Here is a 23350-nt window from a genome sequence, read left to right as displayed (position 1 = left end):
ATATAAAAAGTTTAATATATTGTATGCGTACAGTATTTAAAAAAATGAACAAGCAATATTGTATCATAAACTCTAAAGATACATAAATTGTAAACATTTATCTAACAATAATTGTTTTATGATTATTATTGTGTATATGTTATCAATGAATTATCATATAAGAAAGCACGTAGAATTGTGTAAAGTAATCAATTTTTTAAATGGAATCTAGCGTTACGATGTAAAAAATATAGCATTGGTACATTTTCTGATCTGCATGTTTTGTTAATAATATTATTCCTATAATTTAATAAAAATTTATATTTTATATGATTTTTTGCAGTTATTGTCTCTTATTAAACTTTTTATAAAAAAAGACATAGAGTATATATTTAGAATAATTTTTTACATACATTCAAATAAAGCTTTAAAGCAAATTTGTGAAAGAATGTTGTCAGATATCAAAATTGTGATATAATAATAATATGCATTCGTATATTAACAAGATATAACAATAATTGTATAAAAAAAGGAATAAAGAATTAAAAAAAAAAGAAGAGAAACATTTAAATATTTATGAGACATTTAAAAAGAAGTAATTTAATAAAACAATCGATACGCGCGGGTGTTAAAGATAATACAAATTAGTAATATAAATTTATAATCAATTAATATGTCATCTAAAACGACAACACATAATATACGCATAATTTATTTCATGTAAATGGATCCGCAGATGTATCAATGTGTCGCATTCGAATGCATTAACGTGTCATCCGTTGTTTTTTTTCAGGTTCGGCACAATACAATACGTCAGACTATTATAAGAGACTTGGCAGGCACTTTTGTCCGACATGTGGAAAAGAGTACAGATGGATGCAATCTTTGATCAGACACGAACGGGAAGAGTGCGGAAAGGATCCGCAATACAGTTGTCCTGTATGCAGTATGAAGATCCGACATAAGTGGATGCTGAAGAAGCACCTAATCAAATTTCATCGCATTACGAACGGCGACAACATCTAAAATAATCGATGAAGCAAATCTATATAATATTATGTATATCCGAAAACTTTTTATTACACATTTCATTTTTTTCGTAGAAAAAATTAGCTTTTTAAATAACATCAAATAACATTTTTCAAAATTTAGTAGTTAAAAACTGGAGTAATAAAATAGTTGAAGCAAATATCATCATTTTCATATTTTTTTACTCGTAGTTCAATTTATTGATTATATATAAAATTTTCTAATCCACAATAAATAACAATTAAATAACATTTTTGACAAAAATAATTTTTGAGATAATTTATATTAACAATTATATATATATGTGTGTGTGTGTGTGTGTGTGTGTGTGTGTGTGTGTGTGTGTGTGTGTGTGTGCGTGTGCGTGTGCGTGTGCGTGTGCGTGTGCGTGTGCGTGTGCGTGTGCGTGTGCGTGTGCGTGTGCGTGTGCGTGTGCGTGTGCGTGTGCGTGTGCGTGTGCGTGTGCGTGTGCGTGTGCGTGTGCGTGTGCGTGTGCGTGTGCGTGTGCGTGTGCGTGTGCGTGTGCGTGTGCGTGTGGTGTGTGTGTGTGTGTGTGTGTGTGTGTGTGTGTGTGTAATAGATATTGTCATATTCGGAAGATCAGTGAAAATAAGACAATATTTCATTACTTTCTCTCTATGATAAAAAGTATTTGAGAAAAGTAATGATTTTGAAAATTATTTTGACTGCATATATTATGTTCGGAAGTTAATCATTGTTGTATTTTTTATTGTTCATTTATTATTTAATAATCCTACATTTGCTTTATGCAGTTGTTTTATAATAGATTAAGTAAATGACGAAATATTTAGGAAAGAACTGATTACTGAATAAAAACTGTAAATACAAAAAATATGTCTATTATTTTTGTCTCCTACATATATGTATAGATGCACGAATATATCAGCATGTAATGCGAAGATATATATATATATATATATATATATATATATCTTCGCATTATATACTGATATATTCGTGCTGATATATTCATATATGTGTATATATATATATATATATATATATATATATATATATATATATATATATATATATATATGATTTAAAAAAAGAGTATATTAAGATTATTGATTATGTTAATTTATATACAAGTTTTCAGCAGAAAAATTAAACTTGTGTTCTATATTTCAATTTTAAGCTTATCTTTACAGGAGATTTTTAAAAAGATTGATTTAACTTAAAACAGTGAAGTTTATTTCAGTAAAATTTATTTTGACAAACATAAAACGAAATAATTTTTTCGAGAAAGTAAAAATGAACTAATAACGCCATAACGAAGAATTAAAAAAGAATATAGACTTGACAAGGTTTGAGACCTCGATTAAAAGCACGTACTGATAGTATCTTTTCTTTTCAGGTTACATCAAGTCCCATAGGCCCCAAGATTACCACAGACGGTACCGTGGCAGATATACGTGCGACGCATGCGGCAAAGAGTACACATGGAAACCATCTCTGACAAGGCACAAACGCGAGGAGTGCGGTAAGGAACCACAGTACACGTGTCCGATATGCAACGTGAAGATTCGTCGCAGCGGCCAACTCAAGCAACATTTGCTTTATGTTCACAATTGGATGAACAGGCCGATGAATATATAATAATGTAAATAATAAAATCAAAGAAACGACGTTACGTGTCTTCATTCTTTATTTCTGACTACTTGAAAGTACAGTTATTGATTATTATAATTCGTTGGTACTCTAATAATTTCTTTGTGTTTATTCTCAAAATGATGCGACGTTAATCATTTTATGTTCAGATTAACTACGTGTACAACTTCTCCATTAAATACTCTTGTTATATTTTTGCCTATTTTACCTTTTTATTAAAATATAAAGAACAACATAATGCGAAGATAAAAAGAATATAATGCGGAGATAAAAAGAATAAATGGTGAAAGAATGAAATGCAAGAAGATTGTCTGTGCAAACTATTATCCAAAGAAATAAAATTCTTCTATCAGCAATTCTTCTATCAGCAAATTTGTTCTATCACATTTGGATTTTAAGCTTGCTTTAAGAAAATATCTTTGAAGAAACTCGATTAATTTATGATGTCAAAATTTGTCATTTATTTGTATATAACGATTCTAATATTTTTCAAGAAAGTAAAAAACAGTACGCTAATAAATTTCTATGCTACGGAGAATTAAAAATGAATATGAATCTAACAAATCTAATGATCCACGCACTGATAGTGTATTTATACTTTATTTTCAGATTACGAATACAAGCATGGCAAATTCAGACACAGGCAACACCGCAACAAATACACTTGCGAAGCGTGCGGTAAGGAATATATGTGGAAAGAGTCTCTGAGGAAACACAAACGCTTGGAATGTGGTAACGAAGAACGACAATTTGTATGCACTCTTTGTGGCAAGAGATTCAGATACAAGCATCATCTAAAGCGTCATCAACAGTACCTTCATAATCTCCAAAAAGGGAAATAATTTCTTTAAAAACTTATATTGTAACGTTATTAATTTAGAAAATTTCAATGCAACACATGCGAAAGTTTCATGCACAAGTTGAAATATAATGATTGTTTCGGATTTAATCGTATATTTAATATATATATATATATATATATATATATATATATATATACTGAATGAATAATATATATATATATACTGAATGAACTCAAATATGTAAATAAAACTTCAGCAAAAAATGACGCTATATGTTTTTTACTCCTAATTCACTGTTTGAATATCAAGTAGTTGAATCGTAATTATTTATATTATTTCAAGAACGAATCCAAATTTATTAAAACATTAAGTTTCATGTTTTTAAGAAGATATGCGAGAAATTTTCTTGCATGTTAGATATGTCCATTATTTTTGTCTCTTACACAAATATAAGAAGCAATATAATGCAAAAATAAAGAACTAGACTACAAAAAATGCGAGAGTTGTTCATCGTACTTTCACCGAATATAATTCTTGCAAGTCTATTCTATATCTTGCTTTTAGCTTTTAAAAGAAAAGATTTTCGACTAGCTTATGTAGATAAAGTTTATTTAAACTTGAAGTAATTCTCTTTTGAAGAAATAAATCATTGCGCTAATAAATTTCGACGATATGAAAAAAATTCAAAAATCAATATAAATCTGATGAAATTGCAGCGGATTAAGAACACACGCTGATAGTGTCTTTCCTTTTCAGGCCGCAACAAGAAACCACAAGTTCATCACAGACGCAAATATATTTGCGATGCATGCAAGAAAGTATACACGTGGAGATGTTCTCTGAGGAGACATATACGCGAGGAGTGTGGTAAAGAGCGACAGTTCACGTGTGCTCCTTGCGACAAGAGATTCAAGCATAAGCATCATCTAAAGGAACATCGTATGACAAAACTTCATAAACAAACCGTGAAAAGGAAATCAAATTCCTTGAGACGTCGCGCTAACTAGGTTTACAAATCTATACATATTCGTGATATGCAAAATAAAAGTTTGCATTTGTTTAAATGAACAAATATAGAAAATAAATTTAAACAATAAAGAAATTGCATTGTGTGTGCTTATTTTTTATTTCTATTCGTTGTCGTTTTAATAATAAATTATTGATTGTTACAGTCTGTTTGTTGTCTTCTAATGATCGTTTATTCCAAAAATGATATACGGATTTAAATGTATTCGAATATTAAATATATATTTCGTATTTCGAAAAAATTGTCTGTGGGGGAAGTGGATGTTTTGCATCTTATGACGTATTGTGAAGAAAGTTGATTAACTATACTTTATATTTATACTTTATATTTAGGTTGATTAATTATACTTTATATTTATACTTTATATTGATGTATTTATATGTTATTATTCAAATATTTTCACTTTAATTATTATTAAATTAGGAATTAATTATTATGGTGAATGAATTATTGTGGTGATGGCAAAGTTGTTAAATATATATATATATTTTTTTTTCTGTTAAATATATATATATATATATATATATATTCTTAAATAATTAAAAATAATTTTACTTATTAATTAATAATTAATTAATAATCGGATCAATCTTTCTTAAACTTTGAAAAAGTTTTTAATTGAATTTTGAATTTGAATAAATAATATTTCGATCAAATATATGTAAAAAATATAAGTTCTCTTAGATCCACCTAAAGTATAATGTAAATATGATGTGATTGTCTCAAAAAAATGCAATTTGTTATCTTAAAAAAAATTGTTATCTAAAAAAAATTATATTATTAATTATTTTAGGCAGCTCCGAAAGTTCTGAAATCCTTAATAAATATATATCAACTCTTTGTCGTGGTTGTGGAAAAATTTTCCAATGGAAAGAACACATGAAAGTACATCAACAAAATACTAAGTGTGGAATTGAGAAATTACATAAATGCCCATACTGTAATAAAATATTTAAGTGGAAAGTTAGCGTTAAAAAGCATATCCATAAAATTCATTTCGGATAAAAATTGTGAACGGGAATCATTAATATAGTCAGATTGTATTTTTATTAAATCTTGTATATCCCTTATCGGCATATCTATAATTATTAAGAAATCATTATCGTATATAATAATCTTTAAAAAAAATAATTCTGTTCAATATTGTGTTAGTGCTGTATGACTTATTTTCTGAAAAACAAAAGATGTGACTACAAGGTACATTTATTAAATGCGATAAAAGATATCTGATAAAGAACATTTTTGATAAAATATTTACATACTATTACAATTATTCAAGAATCTACGCACAAACATCAATATTTATTATTTTGTGCATTTATTACTTTCATTCATTAAAAAGAGAAAACGTAATTTTATTATACTAATAATATTATTTTATAATATTATTTTACTAATAATATTATTTTACTAATAATTATATTTTTTTTATTTTATATATTCATTTGCGATATATGAAATGTATCGGTACCATAATACAATCGAAAAGTGATCTCTTAAAATAAATTTATCTTCAGTATTTTTATTAATTAGAATTTTATTTATATTCTAAAAGCGATAAGAGTTATTGAAACAAATTTTATGATAAAAATCTAAAATTTGAAAACTCGTTTTTTCTTTTTTCTGAAAGACTTGTACACATATACATATACGTATACATGCATATACATATGCGTACATATACATATACATACATATGGTACTTGTACACATATACGTATACGTATACATACATATACATATACATATGCGTACATATACATATACATACATATGGTAATATACGTACACATAGTAATTGTGAATAAATTCGAAACATAAATTTTTTTAAGATAAGTTTTCTCGTATATATTAAATACTTCTCAAAATTTATCTTAAAAATACTTATTTCAACTTTTTATATGAAGAATCATTTTTTTCGATTGTCTACGGATATCACGATATATTTTTTTATTACACATTTAATATCAAAAATTTTGTACTTATTTGTATGACATAATATTTAAATGATTATTAAGAATATTTTACATGTAACAAGATATACATTTATGTTATTATATATTAATGTGATATTTTTCTCCAATTTTTATTTTGACTTTGTTTATAATAATTTGTTTATAATAATTATAAATTTGAATAAAATTTTGATGTGCATTTACTGTGGTAATTTTATCATATATCTGTACTTTATTAACTTATCAATATTATTTATGTTACACAGGAAGTAAAATTAATATTAAATATCGTCTAAATTGATATTTTTCTTCTCTCTTTCTCTCCTAAATTTATATGATGATTAAAATAAAAGCTTTTTGTTATGAAAATAGATATTCACGTATTATTGAACACATTCCAATACCGATCATTACACATATATTATTGAATGTATTATTTCTGAATGTATTATTTCAAATCAATTAATAATTCATAAAAATTTCACAATAAAATTACAATAAATGCATGCACATGTACATTTTAAATTTTGTAATGAATGTAATCATATTAATATCAGTACTTTAGAAAATATAATTATATATCACTTGATGATATTGTATCGGTATTTGCAGCAATCGGTTTTTATTTCAGTTATTATATGAAAATGAGAAAAAAATAATATTTTTGATAATAATTTTTCAATTTCTTATATTCATATCAATGCAATACCGAAACTATTATTATGAAAATTATAATTATAATATATCGATACTTGTCATTTAGTATTAATATGGAGATTTTTAATAATTACGATTACGATATTACGATAATTACGATAATTTACGATTTTATAGAAATGTAGGAATATAGGATTTTTTTAGAAATAAAGATAAATATGATACTGAGATAGGATCGCAACACTAGAATTACTCGAATATTTAATTCTTTATTCTTGATTATTATGGATGACTTTGAAAAAAAAATTAAGATTAAAAATCTTGTCAGATCAGAAATCAGAAGTAGAGAACTAATTTTCTCAGATGGACTTTCTAGCATGCACGCCGTCGACGTTGAAATCAACGATTAGTCCGATATTAATGAAACCAAGATTGTTACATGTATGTTTCAGGCCAACAAATGTTGCGCTCAATATCCTACCCCTGCAACACGTGTGGCAAGACATACAAATGGAGAGAATCGTTAAGTCTACACAAACGAATGGAGTGCGGTATTGAACCACGCTTCGCCTGCAGTGTCTGCGGCAGAAAGTTTAAACACAAGCATCATCTCATGAAACATCATAAAGCTATTCATAAATATATTTAATAAGAAACGGAGTGAACCGATATTATTTTATATTTACAGAAGAAAAACGAGGTGTAAACCTCATGTAAAAAGAAGTTAATTTAATACACTAATAGAAATAAAATGTTGAAATAACATTCAAATAATCTCGCTGTCATCTGTCAGAGAAATTAATAATTATATAATTCCATCTTTCCGGGTCCCTAAATTTCCCAGTTTTATTTTAATTAAAAATTGACGTTGTACGAGTTATATAAAATAATAATATAAACGTTATCGTTCAATCTAATAAAACTGTTGGATTGAATCAGAATTTAAAATTCCCTTAAATATATATATTCTTTTCTTTATTAAAATTTAATTATATTAGTGACGAAAATTAACAATGAGAACGGTTGTAATCATTATTGCAATGTTCTTTTAATTATGATAAGATTGTTACGTGAATTATATATATATATATATATATATATATATATATATATATATAAATTCAAAGAATTGATAATTTTATTTTGAAAGGAATGAGAGATTGCGGATTTTATTATCTGATTTATCAAATGCACTGTGTTTTTCACACAGAATATATAAAAAATTTACTCTATTGTAAAGTGCACTCTAAGATGCATGCATGCACCATTTATTATTCATTTTTCAGGTGGGATGGATCAAATAGCATTTTCGTGCAAGATTTGCGTGCAAGACATACGCTTGAAAAAGCCTCCATGTACTCCTATATGCGATATTATGACAAAGAATTCAAGTTCAGTTGTATTGTTTGCGACAAGATGTTCAAATATAGGCTACATCGAACGCGTTAAAAATTGCAACGACGAAGATTGGCTCAAGAATATTTATAAACTATACAATCGAAATTTCTATTGCATTGTAATATAAGCTTGTATATAAATTTTGTTAATTAATAAAATTTCAAAAAAAATTTTACTTTATTGACAAGAATGATTTTTTAATAAATCTCATATGACATTTATAAATTCTATTAATTCTTAAAATTAGAATTATTCTTAAAGAATGTTTTGCTACAGATTGTTCGCCATATTATCATTGAGTAAACGAGACCAACCAATTATCACTTTTGATAATCTCTTCAAAATAATTCGATGAACATATACGCTTCAGAAAGCGATGTATATGACTATGTCTATATGAATGTGTGTGTGTGTGTGTGTGTGTGTGTGTGTGTGTGTGTGTGTGTGTGTGTGTACTGTTTATTTACATAGAATTTTCTTAGAAAATATGCGTAATTTAATTTTTATATAAATATATTTTTTTAACCTTTTATTATGCAAATATGAATTTTAAAATTTAATACATATCAGATGGATTAAATACAAGTTATAATTAAATACAAAAATTTAGCGAGAAATTAATAAAAAAGACGATCTAATACCATATATCTAATATATACAAATTTCGCAGCTGAAAATATAATATTTTCATTCAAAGGAAACATGAATCACAGATTACCATTTTAACATACGATCATCATGTTTCGTTAATATTGTTCAGCAAATGCGATATTTGGGGGGCTGGTTTGGTAGCGTAAAAAGATGGCTTGTGCATAATGTCCGGGATTATCTAAATACTATAAATTTTTTTTTCTTTTTCAGTCTATATAGAAGAAATCTATAGAGAATCTGTAGACAAGAAGATATGGCTCTGCTTCCAATGCGGTAAGCGTTACCTGTGGCGTGGCTCCTTGAAGAATCACATACGAGTGGAATGCGGTAAAGAGCCGGCTTTCAAATGTCCCGTCTGTGGCAGGAAGTTCAAACATAAACATCGTTGGCAGTCGCACGCGAAATGCATGCACAGCATTACATTATAACGTGCGAGACATCTCGCAAAAAGCTACAATTCCTTGATGATATGATCGCGTATCTGTACATATATCATGTACTTTTATGTAATTTAGAGAGCTTATGCGAAAAAGCGTATCACGCTATATTTTTCAGCGGAGCAATAGATATATATGAAAGCGTATCTGAAATCGTATTTGTATTATATTTAGTGACTAGTAAATAAGAGAAAAGCAGCTTTATAGAAAAATCTATATTTTGTAATAAGACGCAAGAGCGAGGATTTTTATAATAACTGTGTTATTACATTTTATAGTTTGTGTAGACACATATTGACGTGAAATCGGTATTTGAACTTTTAGAATTATTCTATAAAATTTTTTTAAATTTTCAATTTGTATATGTAATTCATTAACGTAACTCCTAACGTACCTCTTAAATTCCGAATAAAAATATTGTTTCAACTATCATCTCATTTATTAGTGCAATATTTTTCCTTTATTACTTACTTTCAAACTGATGTATGTATATCATTATTGCAATGAAAGTGAAAGTTATTAATTGCTCATTAAGCACATAATCATATCAAACATTTATATTTCTATTTTTATTACCGCAAAAATATATTTCGTTTCATATTATTAAAATTTAAACGAATCGATTATAAAGAACGACAGAAATATTGTAACGAGAATAGTAAATATTGCAGTTTTCTGTTAGTTATAGTAAAATTGTAATGCAATTGATAATGAAAAAATCATTTATCGAATAATCTTCTTTTTAAAGAAAATATATAATTTCTGATGTTATTAAAATTATTTTTCAAAAGAAATTTTGTTTGAAGCGTCCGAATAATAATTGCAGATTTTATACAACTACAGTAAATGATTTGTTATGGTATTGCATCTATTGTATATTGAAATGTTTTTTTGTTATTAGCTAAAAATATGATATTTTGATATATATTGGCGAATTTTAAAGCGAAAACTTCAATTTTGTCCTGATTCTGTTTTCTCAGGCTTGAAAGAATATTCCTTTAAGAATATCGGTGTGCTTTTTTTTTTTTGCAATTTCATCTTGCGCAGAATATTTTTTTCTTTCTTACAGCAACGATTGTATATGACAATATTCGAAACAAAGTAATCAATAGTACAAATAAAGTATTAAATTTACATACATCACATATCAGTAGGGTTGCTAACCGTCCAATTTTGACCCGGATTTTTAGGAGTCTTGTTCGGTGTTCGGTTGACAAATCAAGACGGACACCGAACGTTTCTAAACTTGTTTTAAAAGCAATATTGTAAGAGAGAGGTGAGAGAAAGAAGAAAGAGAAAGAGAGAGAGAGAGAAAGAGGGAGAAAGAGAGAAAGCGAGAGAAAGAGAGTTGTTTATGAAATTGTGTATTTAATATAGTTTTATGTTTACTATTTCTGTCCGGTTTTGTGTCTGATTAGATTTTGTCCCAAAAATAAAATGTCCGGTAATTTAGATTTTCGGATTTGGCAACCCTATATCAGACAATAAAAAAAGAGACCCAATTCTTTCGATAATATTTACCCAAGAAAGTGACGCGCAAAAACATCGATTATTTATTACAGTAATTTAAGATCAGCTCTTTGAACAGCGACATATATTAAATCGAGATAGCAATCATTGTGACGCGCGCTTTCGATGTTGCGATCAAGAATAACAAATTGAGCGAACGACTTAATGATCGTTACTTTCTCTTTTCAGCCTCCTCTCTGAAGTCCTGGTCTTGTTACCGATGTGGCAAGCGATATATATGGCGGGACTCGTTGAAGAAACACTTGCGGGTCGAATGCGGAAAGGATCCTACCTTCGAGTGTCCGATTTGCGGAAGAAAATTCAAGCACAAGCATCGATGGCAGTCACATGCCAGATTGATTCACTATATTAATATATGACCGAACAATGAATTAATCGATGAAATATGAAACAATCAATACGAGTGACTGGAATGTTCTTAATTTTTTTTGTTATATTAACTCGGAAACAATTGCGCTATATTTCATTATAAAATATTGTTCGACATTTACTCTATTTTTTTCGAATTATTTTAGATAAATTTTTATTGAGATGCATATCATTATGTACAAAATATATATGTATATTAAAAAACATCTATTATTTCTTTGAAAAATAAAATAGTTTTTAATAAACAAATTAGGCAGGTTCGAGAAGCAAATAAAGAATATAAACATGCAATATATTGTTTATTTAATTTTTTTTTATTTCTTGATGGCAATTGTTCCCAAATTAATCTCTCCGTTAATCTTCCTGTATCAATGCATTAGATTGAAGTAGAAATTTTCTTTAAATATGAATATATCATCAAAATATTCTATATTCTTAGAATACAGAATATAAAAAGTATCATCAAAATTATTTTGAAGATATAGTTATTGAGATAATATTTATTGAGATTATATTTGCTGTTTGAGACTGTTTAATAAATAAATAAGACTGTAAAAAGTAAAGGCTTAAATGGTATTAAATAATTGTAAATAAAATATTTCAAAAACATCTTGTAAGCATTTTTTTGTTCATATATTCTGTTATTTTAGTTTCTACAATACATTTATATATATATATATATATATATATATATATATATACAATATACATTTTATGTTATAAAATTATATATATAATTTTATGACAAAAAAACTTTTAGTGCATACTATAGAGAATGTGTTCTGAGAATAAACCCATAAATTGTTCTTGTATCTTTCAATGTAAAAGTAGATGCAAGCAGATGCTCTTTATTCACAAATTCACAATCAATAACATACTTATTAATAATTAATAATCGCGTCAAAATCTCGATTGCTTCTATGAATGTTCCTCCTTCGAAAATCTTACTAACCGAAAGTCACTGTCTCTTTCAGGAAACAGCGAGGAGTGTCACAGAAATTTGAACTTCGAATTTATCGAATTTCCGACTCCAATGAATTGCCCAGACTGCGGAAGAGATTACATAAATAACATTCAACTACTACGGCATCGCAAAGAATGTCTAAAGGAACGCAATTTCGTCTGCTCAATATGCAATAAGACCTTCAAACGGAAGTATCATTTACGAAGACACATTAGTGAAACACATCAAGCCACACGAATAGAATACCGAAAGGAGCACAATTTCATCTGTCCAATATGCAATAAGATCTTCAAACGGAAGTATCATTTACGTAGACACATGAGTAAAACACATCAAGATACACGTACGGAATAAATCAGGTTCTAAAAATTAACTATTAATAAAAAATTACATTAATTTTTTCCTTAACTTTTTCGTACTTATTTCCGGCTTTCCCAAAAAGATATGTTTCATATGAAAACGATTTTATAGATTTTTGGAAGTGCTGATTTCAAATTTACTATTAAAATTTAAATTGAAAATGGCAGATTCAAGATGGCGACCATAAAAAATTAAAATATCGATATATTTAAAATATGAGCTAGGATTTATTTTTTTAAATATATATTATGTTTTTTCTGAAATTATTGTAATATTTCTCATAATAAAATTGTGATCACATTCAAATAAAACTTTAATTATAATTAACGCATTAATTCTATGATTTTTCGATATAATATAGTTATTTTTCAAGTTTGATTTTTTGCAAAGTTTAGATAACTTGATTTAATTGAAAACATTACATTTCAAAGATGATGATTGTTTTACAGTAGCTTGAATCTTTTTCTTTAAAAGAAGCCGAGGTAAAAGTTCATAGGATTATTTGTTTAAAAATTATGATTTTTGTCGTAGGTGGCACATATATACCGGAGGTACGAAAGGGTTAAATAACAGACTATTTTATTATATGGAAAAGACAAAGAAAACACACATATACGCCATATTTCCTACATAAATTAAAATAAAGAAATTCCTTATAATCTAAAAATTTTGTTTGACAACTATGTTTTTTTCTACAACAAAACTACAATGAAAATGTATATTGTAACAAATATATATATGTGTGTGTCTACTTAAATAAGAAATGCGTATGTTAAGTATAAATCTTCAGCTACTTATGTTTTCTTTTTTGATCTGACCATTTTTAACTAGTGAAGTATTTCATATGTGACAATTTGTTTTCACTTGAATAACATATTACGCCTTCTAATATAAAATACATCTTTGTTATATTACAATAGATAATTATTATATGAAATTTATTTATATTATTATTATTTAAGTACAATTAACCATTTATTAAAAATGATTTCTATAATATTTACATTGCCCAAAAGTAAAAAAGTATTAAAAATTCAAGCATTCTTGATTATATTTTTTTTAAGGTGTTATTGGTGAAAAAATAATTCTTTGTACGAAAAAATAAATTGATATTTCTTATTATATTGAAAAATAAATGTATAAACTTATATAGAATTTAATAATTATTGAATTTATTTGTTTCCTTTCTTATTATTAAATTGAACACGTATGCGTGCGTGCGTGCGTACGTGCGTGCGCGCACGCGTACACACACACACATTATATAATATGAATATAATATGAAGCTTTATATAATATGAAGCTTTAGTTTAAGAAGATGTTAATATGACAAAAACACAATTTCTAGAAATTTTTATTTAAAAAATAATTAAAAGGATCTATTGTATTTAACTATTGTATATTTAATTGTAATTTATTAAAATTTCTTATTCATAAAAATTATTCTAATTATAATTGAAAGGTTAAAAAAATGTTGTTAGATTTAATTAATTGTAATTATATATATTAATGTAACTAAATCTGTTAGAATTAGCTTTTCGGGACTTCGACTCTATTTATCAATAAATTTTGTCTAGGAATTTTAAAAAGATAATATTGATAACATATATAATGATTATTATATTCATGCAAATCAGGCAAATTATATTTAGTCACATACAGTGTCTTCAAATATTTTTATATGTTTATGCTTGAGTAAATTAAAATTATAATAAGTATTTCACGTACATTTCTCGAGCAATGTTTATGAAAAAAATCAACTAAATAAATCTCTTGTAATATAGTTTAGAAAGCGTAAGTTTCTTCACTTCTCTAATATCTCGCAATTAATTAAGGAGTCACTGATATTCTCTTATATATATTTTATATTGTATTGGGAATTGTTAATCTTCTACGCTTTTTTCTTTTACTTTTCAGTCCCGAGACTGATTGTGAAGAATATAGAGAAGTTGAAGTACACGCAAAAACCTGTAATCTACAAATGCACGAGATGCGGCAAGGGCTATCAATTAGAAACGTCCCTGCGAAGACATCAAAGATTGGAATGCGGCGTCGAACCCAAACATGAATGCCAGATATGCGGAAAAAAGTTCACGTATAGATTTATGTTAACTCATCATCTAGTGTCGTGCAGAAAAAAAAGATCGTTGAGACAGATGTTTTAGATGAATAATGAATGTCGAAACGATAAAATTCTATGTTATGATTCATAGAGAATAAATGCTTCTTCGTTTCGAAAGATATAGGAGAAATATTTAAGATTGTTTAAACAAGATTAGACCAGATTGGTAGGAATTTGCGTTAATTAACTCGGAATTAACTATTTATATTTTTTTGTGTTATGATTGTTACGAAGACTGAGTTATAATAAGATTTAATGACAATCTATGTTAGTGCGAATTTAATATATGGATTACAGAACAACATTAAAATGTCATTCTTACGTTATATGTCTAACAATCTTTAAATTAATTTTAGGAATGTATTATCATATAATACGCTTAAAATAATGCGCTTAAAACAAAAATAATTGATTATAAAATGTGTTTTAATACAATCTGAATTCCTTTCGAAATGGTTTTATTGTTAATAGATTGTTCTCGATATTCATATATAAATATATCTATAAATAAATTTTTGTCTTACTTTACATTATTATATTATTAAATTAATATAATAAAATAATATCGCACGCTTCTACAGATTAATATGCGTCTTATTTCTAAGAAAGAATTTTAAGCACATAATTTATTAAAATTGAATTTCTTATTTTTCATTTATTTCATATATTAAAGTATTATATTAATTCTTATTAATGAGTAAAACACTGAATAAAACACAATTTTGAATTGCGTTATAATTATTATATTATAATGTAATATATTTTTCATAATATATTCATTTAAGTATCTCATTTTTCGAAAGAATCGATTTTTAAAACAAACAACTTATTTATAAAAAATAATAAAGACACATTCATATTGATATATTATGAAAATATTTCATTAGATGATTAAAATTTTATCGTAGCAAAAGTTGTCGATCAAGCGTTAATTGTATTACAATTGTACTACCCTATATATTAAGATTAATTCACAAGGAATTAATAATTTAGCGTTTATTGCTTAAGATTTGTTTTTAGTTTCAAAATAAAATTATTTTAACGTATTTAGATGTAAGAAGGAGAGAGTGGATTTATAATTCAATTGTACATAATATGTTTATGCAAACATGATAATATTGACATTATTTTTAAAAGATATAGGTACTAGCAAATAATGTGGTATACATTGACATTTCCACTTCTCATTGTAAAAAAATAAAGAAAAGAAACTCTATGAATTAAAATACAAAAACAAAATGTTTTATTTATTAATAATTATTTATTAATAAATTGCCCAAAAATTAATAACATTATAATAAAAAAACACATCTCATGTTATATTTATTTAAATAATTTTTTTCATTCTTTTGACATCTATATATACTTGTCAAAATAATATCAGAAATCTATAATAACAACAAAATTACGATTTTTACTTTGCACAAAAATTTACAGCTTGCCTTGCTCTTTTTATTCTTTTATCTTTTATTTTCTTTTTCACATTTTTCTTTCATAAAATACTACTTTTTGCATTATCACAATTTTACCAATGACATTTCTTCTCAGCTATACTCGTGCGCAATTTTTAATCAAAACTTGTCATTCTCCGATTGAAACTGAAGTTCTAACTGCACGAAATTAAGCATTGCTTGCTAAACATCAATAAATGAATTTAATAATAAAAAAATCTCCATACATAATTTTATAAAATACATTCACAATCAGTTAATGAGTAATCTGTAATTTTTAATTTTTGGCATTTTGTAAATTTATTTTATACAATTTTATGAGATGATTATATATTAATATTTTTAACAACTCTTAGATAATATTAAATAATTTAAGTAATATATTTAGCAACAAAATTAAATATATATTTTTCCAATCATAAATAATAAAACAAAACTTCCGTAATTGAGATTTATTAATTTACTTAATCGTGATTTTTCAAATAATTCTTAATCAAGCTACAGAGAATTAATAATGATAATTAACCTTTATATCTTTAATAACTTTCTTTCGGAAGTCTATTAAAGATCAAATGATGCAAATTATAATTTCATGCCTTCCACACGTTTTTAATCGAACAATCGTATAATTCAATGTCTAATCTCAATTCGGAAAGTATTGCGACAACGTGCCAGACAAATCGCGAAAAGTGCGTCATCTAACCATACATTGTCTTCTCGTTTCAGGTCTACTGGCTTCGATGCTATTATCGCATGACAACTCGTGGAGCCAACAACGATTCGATGAGACAACATACAAGACGCTCAGAACTTCTCGGAAAAAAAACACTAGTGACAACAAATACGAGTGCAACAGATGTGGAAAAACGTATAAGGCCACGACATCCTTGAGCCGACACAAGCGACTTGAATGCGGGGTCGTGCCTTGCGAAGTATGCCCTATTTGCGGTCGCAGATTCAAGCACAGATTCGTCCTAAATGCGCATGTTGTCGGTTGCGAGAGAAGAATGACTCAGACAACGCAAAAAAAGGACTATGATTAAGAGCGGCGCTAATCAACGAAAGAATGGAAGCGAGAGATAACACGCAACGATGATCAATAAATTATTATAGAATTCACATAAAAAGGCAGACGAAATTCATACAAACGTTCTTTTAAACATTTGTAAAACTAAAGCATAAATAGCAGATGCAAAATAACACATAACATAAGACAACATGCATTTTAAGATTTTTATTATATATAGATTTTCACAAATGTTACATATATCTTCAGTTTAGGAGACAAAAATAATATTTACGTAAAATAACATTTTCAGGAAATTCATGAGTTTATATTATAAATACCAAGCAAAGGTAAAAAAAAAGGAAAATTAAAATTTTAAAAGTTTTGATATTTTAATTTTTCTGCATGCTAAGATATTTTTAACTTTAGTTTATACAAAAATTAGACGTTTTTTCTATTAACATCAAGAACATTTTCTAATAACATCATGAATGAATGTGCAAATGAATGTGTGTATGAATTCTCTTGAAAAACATAAATGATTGTTTTTCGCGAGAAAAATATCTATTACGTGCACATACTTTTACGCTCGACATATTTATGATGAATGAAATGCATTTACAAGTATGTATTTAATCACTTATTATTTGTACAATTTAGTCATAAAAATGTAGTCAACTGTAAAAATCAACTGTTAAGTCTAAATGAAATTAGATATCTTATTTTGACAAGTATTGTCCATGCTTTCATGTACTTCGATAATAAATATATATATACTTCTTATTTTTTATTATGTAATAGAATTATCTTGCATTTTTTTGCAACACATTAAATGCGCGTAATACACTCTCATGTATTATACTGAAAATATAAAATTGTTTAAACATATGCTTGTTAAATTTTATCTTCGCGTCATAGCATTCTTTACAATTCACGAATACAATATTTTGTACAAAAATATTAATAAAAAAAGTAATAGCGAAATATCATATGCATACCAATGATTATTGAAAATAGAAATAGTTGTAAGCAGCGAATGAGAAAACTAAATGATATTTCAAACTATCTGCGTATTAATACCGTATCTTTTAAATTACATAATTATTGCACATCTTTGTATCGTGTTTTAATTTGTATTCCAGTATTTGTTTAAGTAATTAAGTTTTGTTCCATTTATCAAGCTTTATTTCAATCATAAAGAGTGCACAAAATTAATTATTCTTTTAATTATTTCTTTTTTTATTATATATATATATATATATATATATATATATATATATATATAATTTATTCTATGTTTTTTTAAGTATAGGAGCAGAGAATACTACATATTATATTTTGCTTTCTTAATTAGGTGATACATTACAATATTCACAACTAATAATAAGTCAGAAGTTGAACATTCGTTTCTAAAATAAAATTAACTATGTGATGAAAATTATTCAATTATATTTGGTGAATAATACTTAATAAAAATATTTTTTTTGTATCTCTCTTTCTTTTTTTATTTTTAACGTGTAATAATCTTTATTATGGAAATATATAGACAATATATTGTCATTATTTATTGAAAATTGTACTTTTGAAAAAAATATTAATATGCAATTTTTATATTGATAAATATTTTGCGTAATCTTTATAATCAAATTAATCAATTAAGCAATATTTTTATAATATATTTAAGACTTAATCAATTTAATAGACATATTTAATGCATATTATTGTTTTAATCTTTTTCTATATGTAATTGTATTTCAAGATTTCTTTTTGCTGTAATATCAAATCCTCCTTCTCCATTAAATTCTAATAATTACTTACTAAATAGTAAGTCAGCAAAAAATTATTTTTTACTTAAACTCAAATCTACGCTGTCATATTTTTTTTTCATCGAAAGCATACGTGTCTGTGATCAGTATTTTCGTGAAACAACTTACAGTTATTTTCGCTCACCTTCATTTTATGTCAACAGGATTCAAAATGAGCAACGTATGGAGCATGACTTCGTATAACTTCAAAAATGCATCGACTGATGACCTTTTAAGAACGAAAAGCTTCAATGAATCTTCATTATTTTTGATGGACAAAAATATGAATCAAAAAATGGACAATCCGAACGAGTGTCAGATTCAGATCTTTACATGTAATATATGTGGAAATAAATATACATGGATAAGCAGTTTACGCCGTCATCAATTGCAATGCGGTAACAAGGAGGCGAAGAACGAGTGCGAGTTCTGCTTGAAAAAATTCTACAGACGCGATAGACTTAAGGAACATTTGTTAGTGCATCATTCTAATGTAGTTGCCGATTGGGAAATCTTGCTTACGAAAACATGAACTGGAAATGGATAAAATTGTGATCTAATCATCTATATAATTAAATTAGTGATTAACACAAACATATATATATATATATATATATATATATATATATATATATGTCTACATATACATTGAATTAAATTTCTATTTGAATTATTTGTGTCTTTAGTTATAAATAATATTATCTTAAAATGAAAAAAGCAATAATTAACGCATTTAATTTTACGAATATTTAATTTATGAATCGCTTTATTAGTAATTGTTTTCTGTAATACTTTTAATTAATAAAGTAATTTTAAATTTCAAATCTGATAAATGTTAATATACATGTTAATAAGCACATTAAAATTTTTAATGCAATTTTTTTTCACTCAGAGAAATGATTATGTGCCTCTTCTATTTGAAATTATAACAATATGATGATGTATGATATAACATATGATGTAACAATAAGATGATGTATGATCAATAAAGTGAATTAATTTGTAAGATTTGTAATCCTAAGCTTTATTGCTGATTATGTACATAAATCTTGTAGAAGTCAACAATTGTATTTTGGCCAAAGTTAATTTACGATTCCAATAAAAGAGAAAACTATTATATTTCCAAATGTCTAAAAATGTGTAAGCACATATAAATACAGTATTTAGTGTGTAACCATATAATTACGCAAATTTCTGTGCTAAACAACATAATGTCCTTCTCTGATATAACGTTTCAGTCTAACATATATAAATGAAGAATATGTTATAATTTATTTAATCAAAAATTAGATTTTATTATAATATAAAAAAATATGGAAATATAAATCATATGGCGAATTTTAGTTTGTATTCAAATAATAATATTTAATATAGTTATTGGCAGAATTGTAATTAAAAAATTTAGATATCGTAAAGATATCGTAAAGATTTAACAATCAATTTCTACATTGGAAAAAATTATTGAAAAACAGTATTAGAGTATAAATTTATAATATGATGAATTAATGTTAATTTATAATATGATAATATTAATGTTTAATGAATATATTAATTTGCATTCTCGTTGTGTTTTATTGATGTATGCAATATAATCACTATATGTATTGACAATGTAATATAATCGACATATATGTATAGTATATAGATCACGACGTATCCAGGTAGCAAGATGACGTCTCCAGACGTCTTAATGATGTACAATGACGTCATTAAGATGTCATTTGACGTCACTCTGCTACCTGGGTACTGGTTGATCAATATTCGTGTAAATTATGTTATCGTTTTCGCGAAAATAACAGAATTTTTTCCACATTTCAGACGGCGCCTTGATGGACGAGCTTAGTGAATTCAAGCTGCACGCCAGTATATCCCGATATTTTTTAAGTCGCGGCAAAGCAACGGCACCGGAGGAACAGCATTTCATGTGCGGCGAATGCGGCAAGGGATACAAATGGATGGATAATCTACGACGGCATCAGAGATTGGAATGTGGCAAGCTACCCAAGTGGCATTGCGAAATTTGCAAGAAAATGTTCTATCGTCGATACGAATTGACCAAGCATATGAACTTGAAGCATCATCTAGAATAATTGATTTTTTCTCGATGAATGTCGTTTCGTTGAATAATCGTAACTATTCTAGGATTTGTTGTATTTTTGCGATCATCTCCACGGAACCATATGATAATAATGAAATATCTCTATATAATGATATGTATCTCTTGTTGTTGCATTTACTATATCGAAATAAAGCAATCTACACTAATAACATATGTATATGGAAAATATATTTTAAGACAAGGCTATTATTTTCAGTTGAAATTTTTTATGAATTTTTTTCTTTATTTTTTAATCCGTTTTATATATTATATTATGCGACTGTTATTTATATTTTGATAACAAAAAAATAAAAACTATATAACAATAAATATAAATAATATTTATTTATATAGTTTCCCTCCCTTCTTTTTCGAAACTATCGATAAAATTATAATTTTTAATTATAAAATTGTTCTCTCTTTCTCTCTTTCTTTCTAATATACATATATATTGAACATTTATTAATTTACATCTATTATATTTTCTAATCTTTCTTCAAAAATTTAATATGTCTTATTGCGGATGTTGCTTCAAAATTCTCATATTTCTCTGTCAAAAAAATCTTTTATGTTTTCACTCATCAATAATAGCGTATTACACATATGATCACTTTCTCCAAATGCATGTGCTTATAGGATTTTTCTCTCGCATATTTTTTTCATCCCTCTCAGCTTTGTGAATCTCAGATGATCGAGATGTAAATCTAACAATAGATGTTTCTCATTTTTTTATAGATGATACGGAACTGTGCAATTGGTTAACTGAGCCATTCATAAATCAGGAGTTTGACGAGGATATATCACAAAATTGTTTCGAGTTCGTGAGCACCGATTACAATGAATTGTCTCCAGAGAACATGGAAAATCGTCGAAAGAAACAAGTGAAAATTACTACGCTTGTCTGCGAGGGATGCGGAAAGAATTTCTCAAGACTCGACAGCCTTAGAAGACACGAGAAGTTATATTGTAAAACGAAAAACAAGCCTACTTGTTGTCCCATTTGCGGCAAGAAGTTCGAAAAGCCATTCTCTTTACACAATCATATAAATCGAGCTCATGCATTAGTAGTTAAAAAGGAAGAACCAGAATAAATTCTAATATTACAGAATTACTCTATATCTAGAACTCTTTGATTATTTCTCATTTTATTTGAAAATGCGTGACAATTCTTTTGGGGAGAAAAACTTTTGAATATTACCGCGAATATTATCTTAAAACTATAATATGCTTTAATTTCGATCCTTTACTATAATATAAAATCGGAATTTTATTTACAAAATTTATTAGAACATCTTTTGCGCTTCTTTATGGAATTGGGGGAAGAATTAAATAGATCTTATTTACAATATAATAAAGCGGAAGATTAATATAATGCTAATTTCTATTATTAGCTTAATTTTTGTAGAAGCTCCATATTTGCGCATTTCTTATTTATATATTTTATATATTCGTGCAATGTCAGTATTTCCATACTGCAATATTTTTGCATATTAAAAATCGCTTATTTAAGGATTAATAAAAATAATATAAAGCAGTAAGTAAATAAATATATGTATATGAAGTGACAAACTATAATTAATGTTTTTATTTTAAATATTTTTAAGAGAATTTGATTTTTATTTTTAAATAAACTAAATGAAAAAATATGAAAATTATAAATAGATAATATTTTCTTTTTTTCCATTTATTTTTTATTTTATTAATTTATTTTTTGTTTAGTATTTTCTTCTATATTTTCTTTTCCAATCGATTTTTATATCCACAATAATTCTGCAAAATCGACCCTAAACAGATAGTTTTGTAATCTCTGCAAATATGGAGTTTCTAGAGGTATTTATACATTTGATACCAAACATGTATATTTAAGATAAATTTGTAGTTCATAATGTGTGTATATCAATATAAAAAATCATATGTCCACGTATCGTTATTATTTTTTTAATCAATAAATCAATATCTACACATTTTTAGAAGATAGATTCTTTGCTGAATTTTTTACCCTAATCATTTTTTACTCAAAGTTATACGAAAAAATATATCACGCAATCTCTTATTATCTTTCTTCTAACTTTTGAAT

At 26.3% G+C, this 23350-nt stretch overlaps 1 protein-coding gene across 3 annotated transcripts in view; it reads left to right on the top strand.

Moving 5' to 3' along the window:
- The window catches only part of LOC105257642 (longitudinals lacking protein, isoforms A/B/D/L), a 237980-nt gene extending 216700 nt beyond the window's left edge, over nt 1-21280 (top strand). Inside the window, exons 7-8 of one of the 3 annotated variants that reach the window (XM_025414300.1) lie at nt 2387-2512; nt 3250-3497. In XM_025414300.1, coding sequence (XP_025270085.1) covers nt 2387-2512; nt 3250-3482 — 359 coding nt within the window. In that variant the 3' untranslated portion in view covers nt 3483-3497. Of the gene's footprint in view, nt 1-2386; nt 2513-3249; nt 3498-17090; nt 17461-20993 lie in introns of those variants that run through there. The other 2 variants (XM_025414413.1, XM_025414325.1) reach the window with 2 other exon arrangements.
- Nucleotides 21281-23350: the final 2070 nt, after the last annotated feature.

The sequence above is a fragment of the Camponotus floridanus genome, unplaced genomic scaffold, assembly GCF_003227725.1.
Source record: "Camponotus floridanus strain SB8 unplaced genomic scaffold, Cflo_v7.5 scaffold111, whole genome shotgun sequence".
In the NCBI taxonomy this organism is placed as follows: Eukaryota; Metazoa; Arthropoda; class Insecta; order Hymenoptera; family Formicidae; genus Camponotus; species Camponotus floridanus.
Note: the sequence above shows the minus strand (reverse complement) of the source record. Positions and strands in the feature narration are given on the sequence as shown.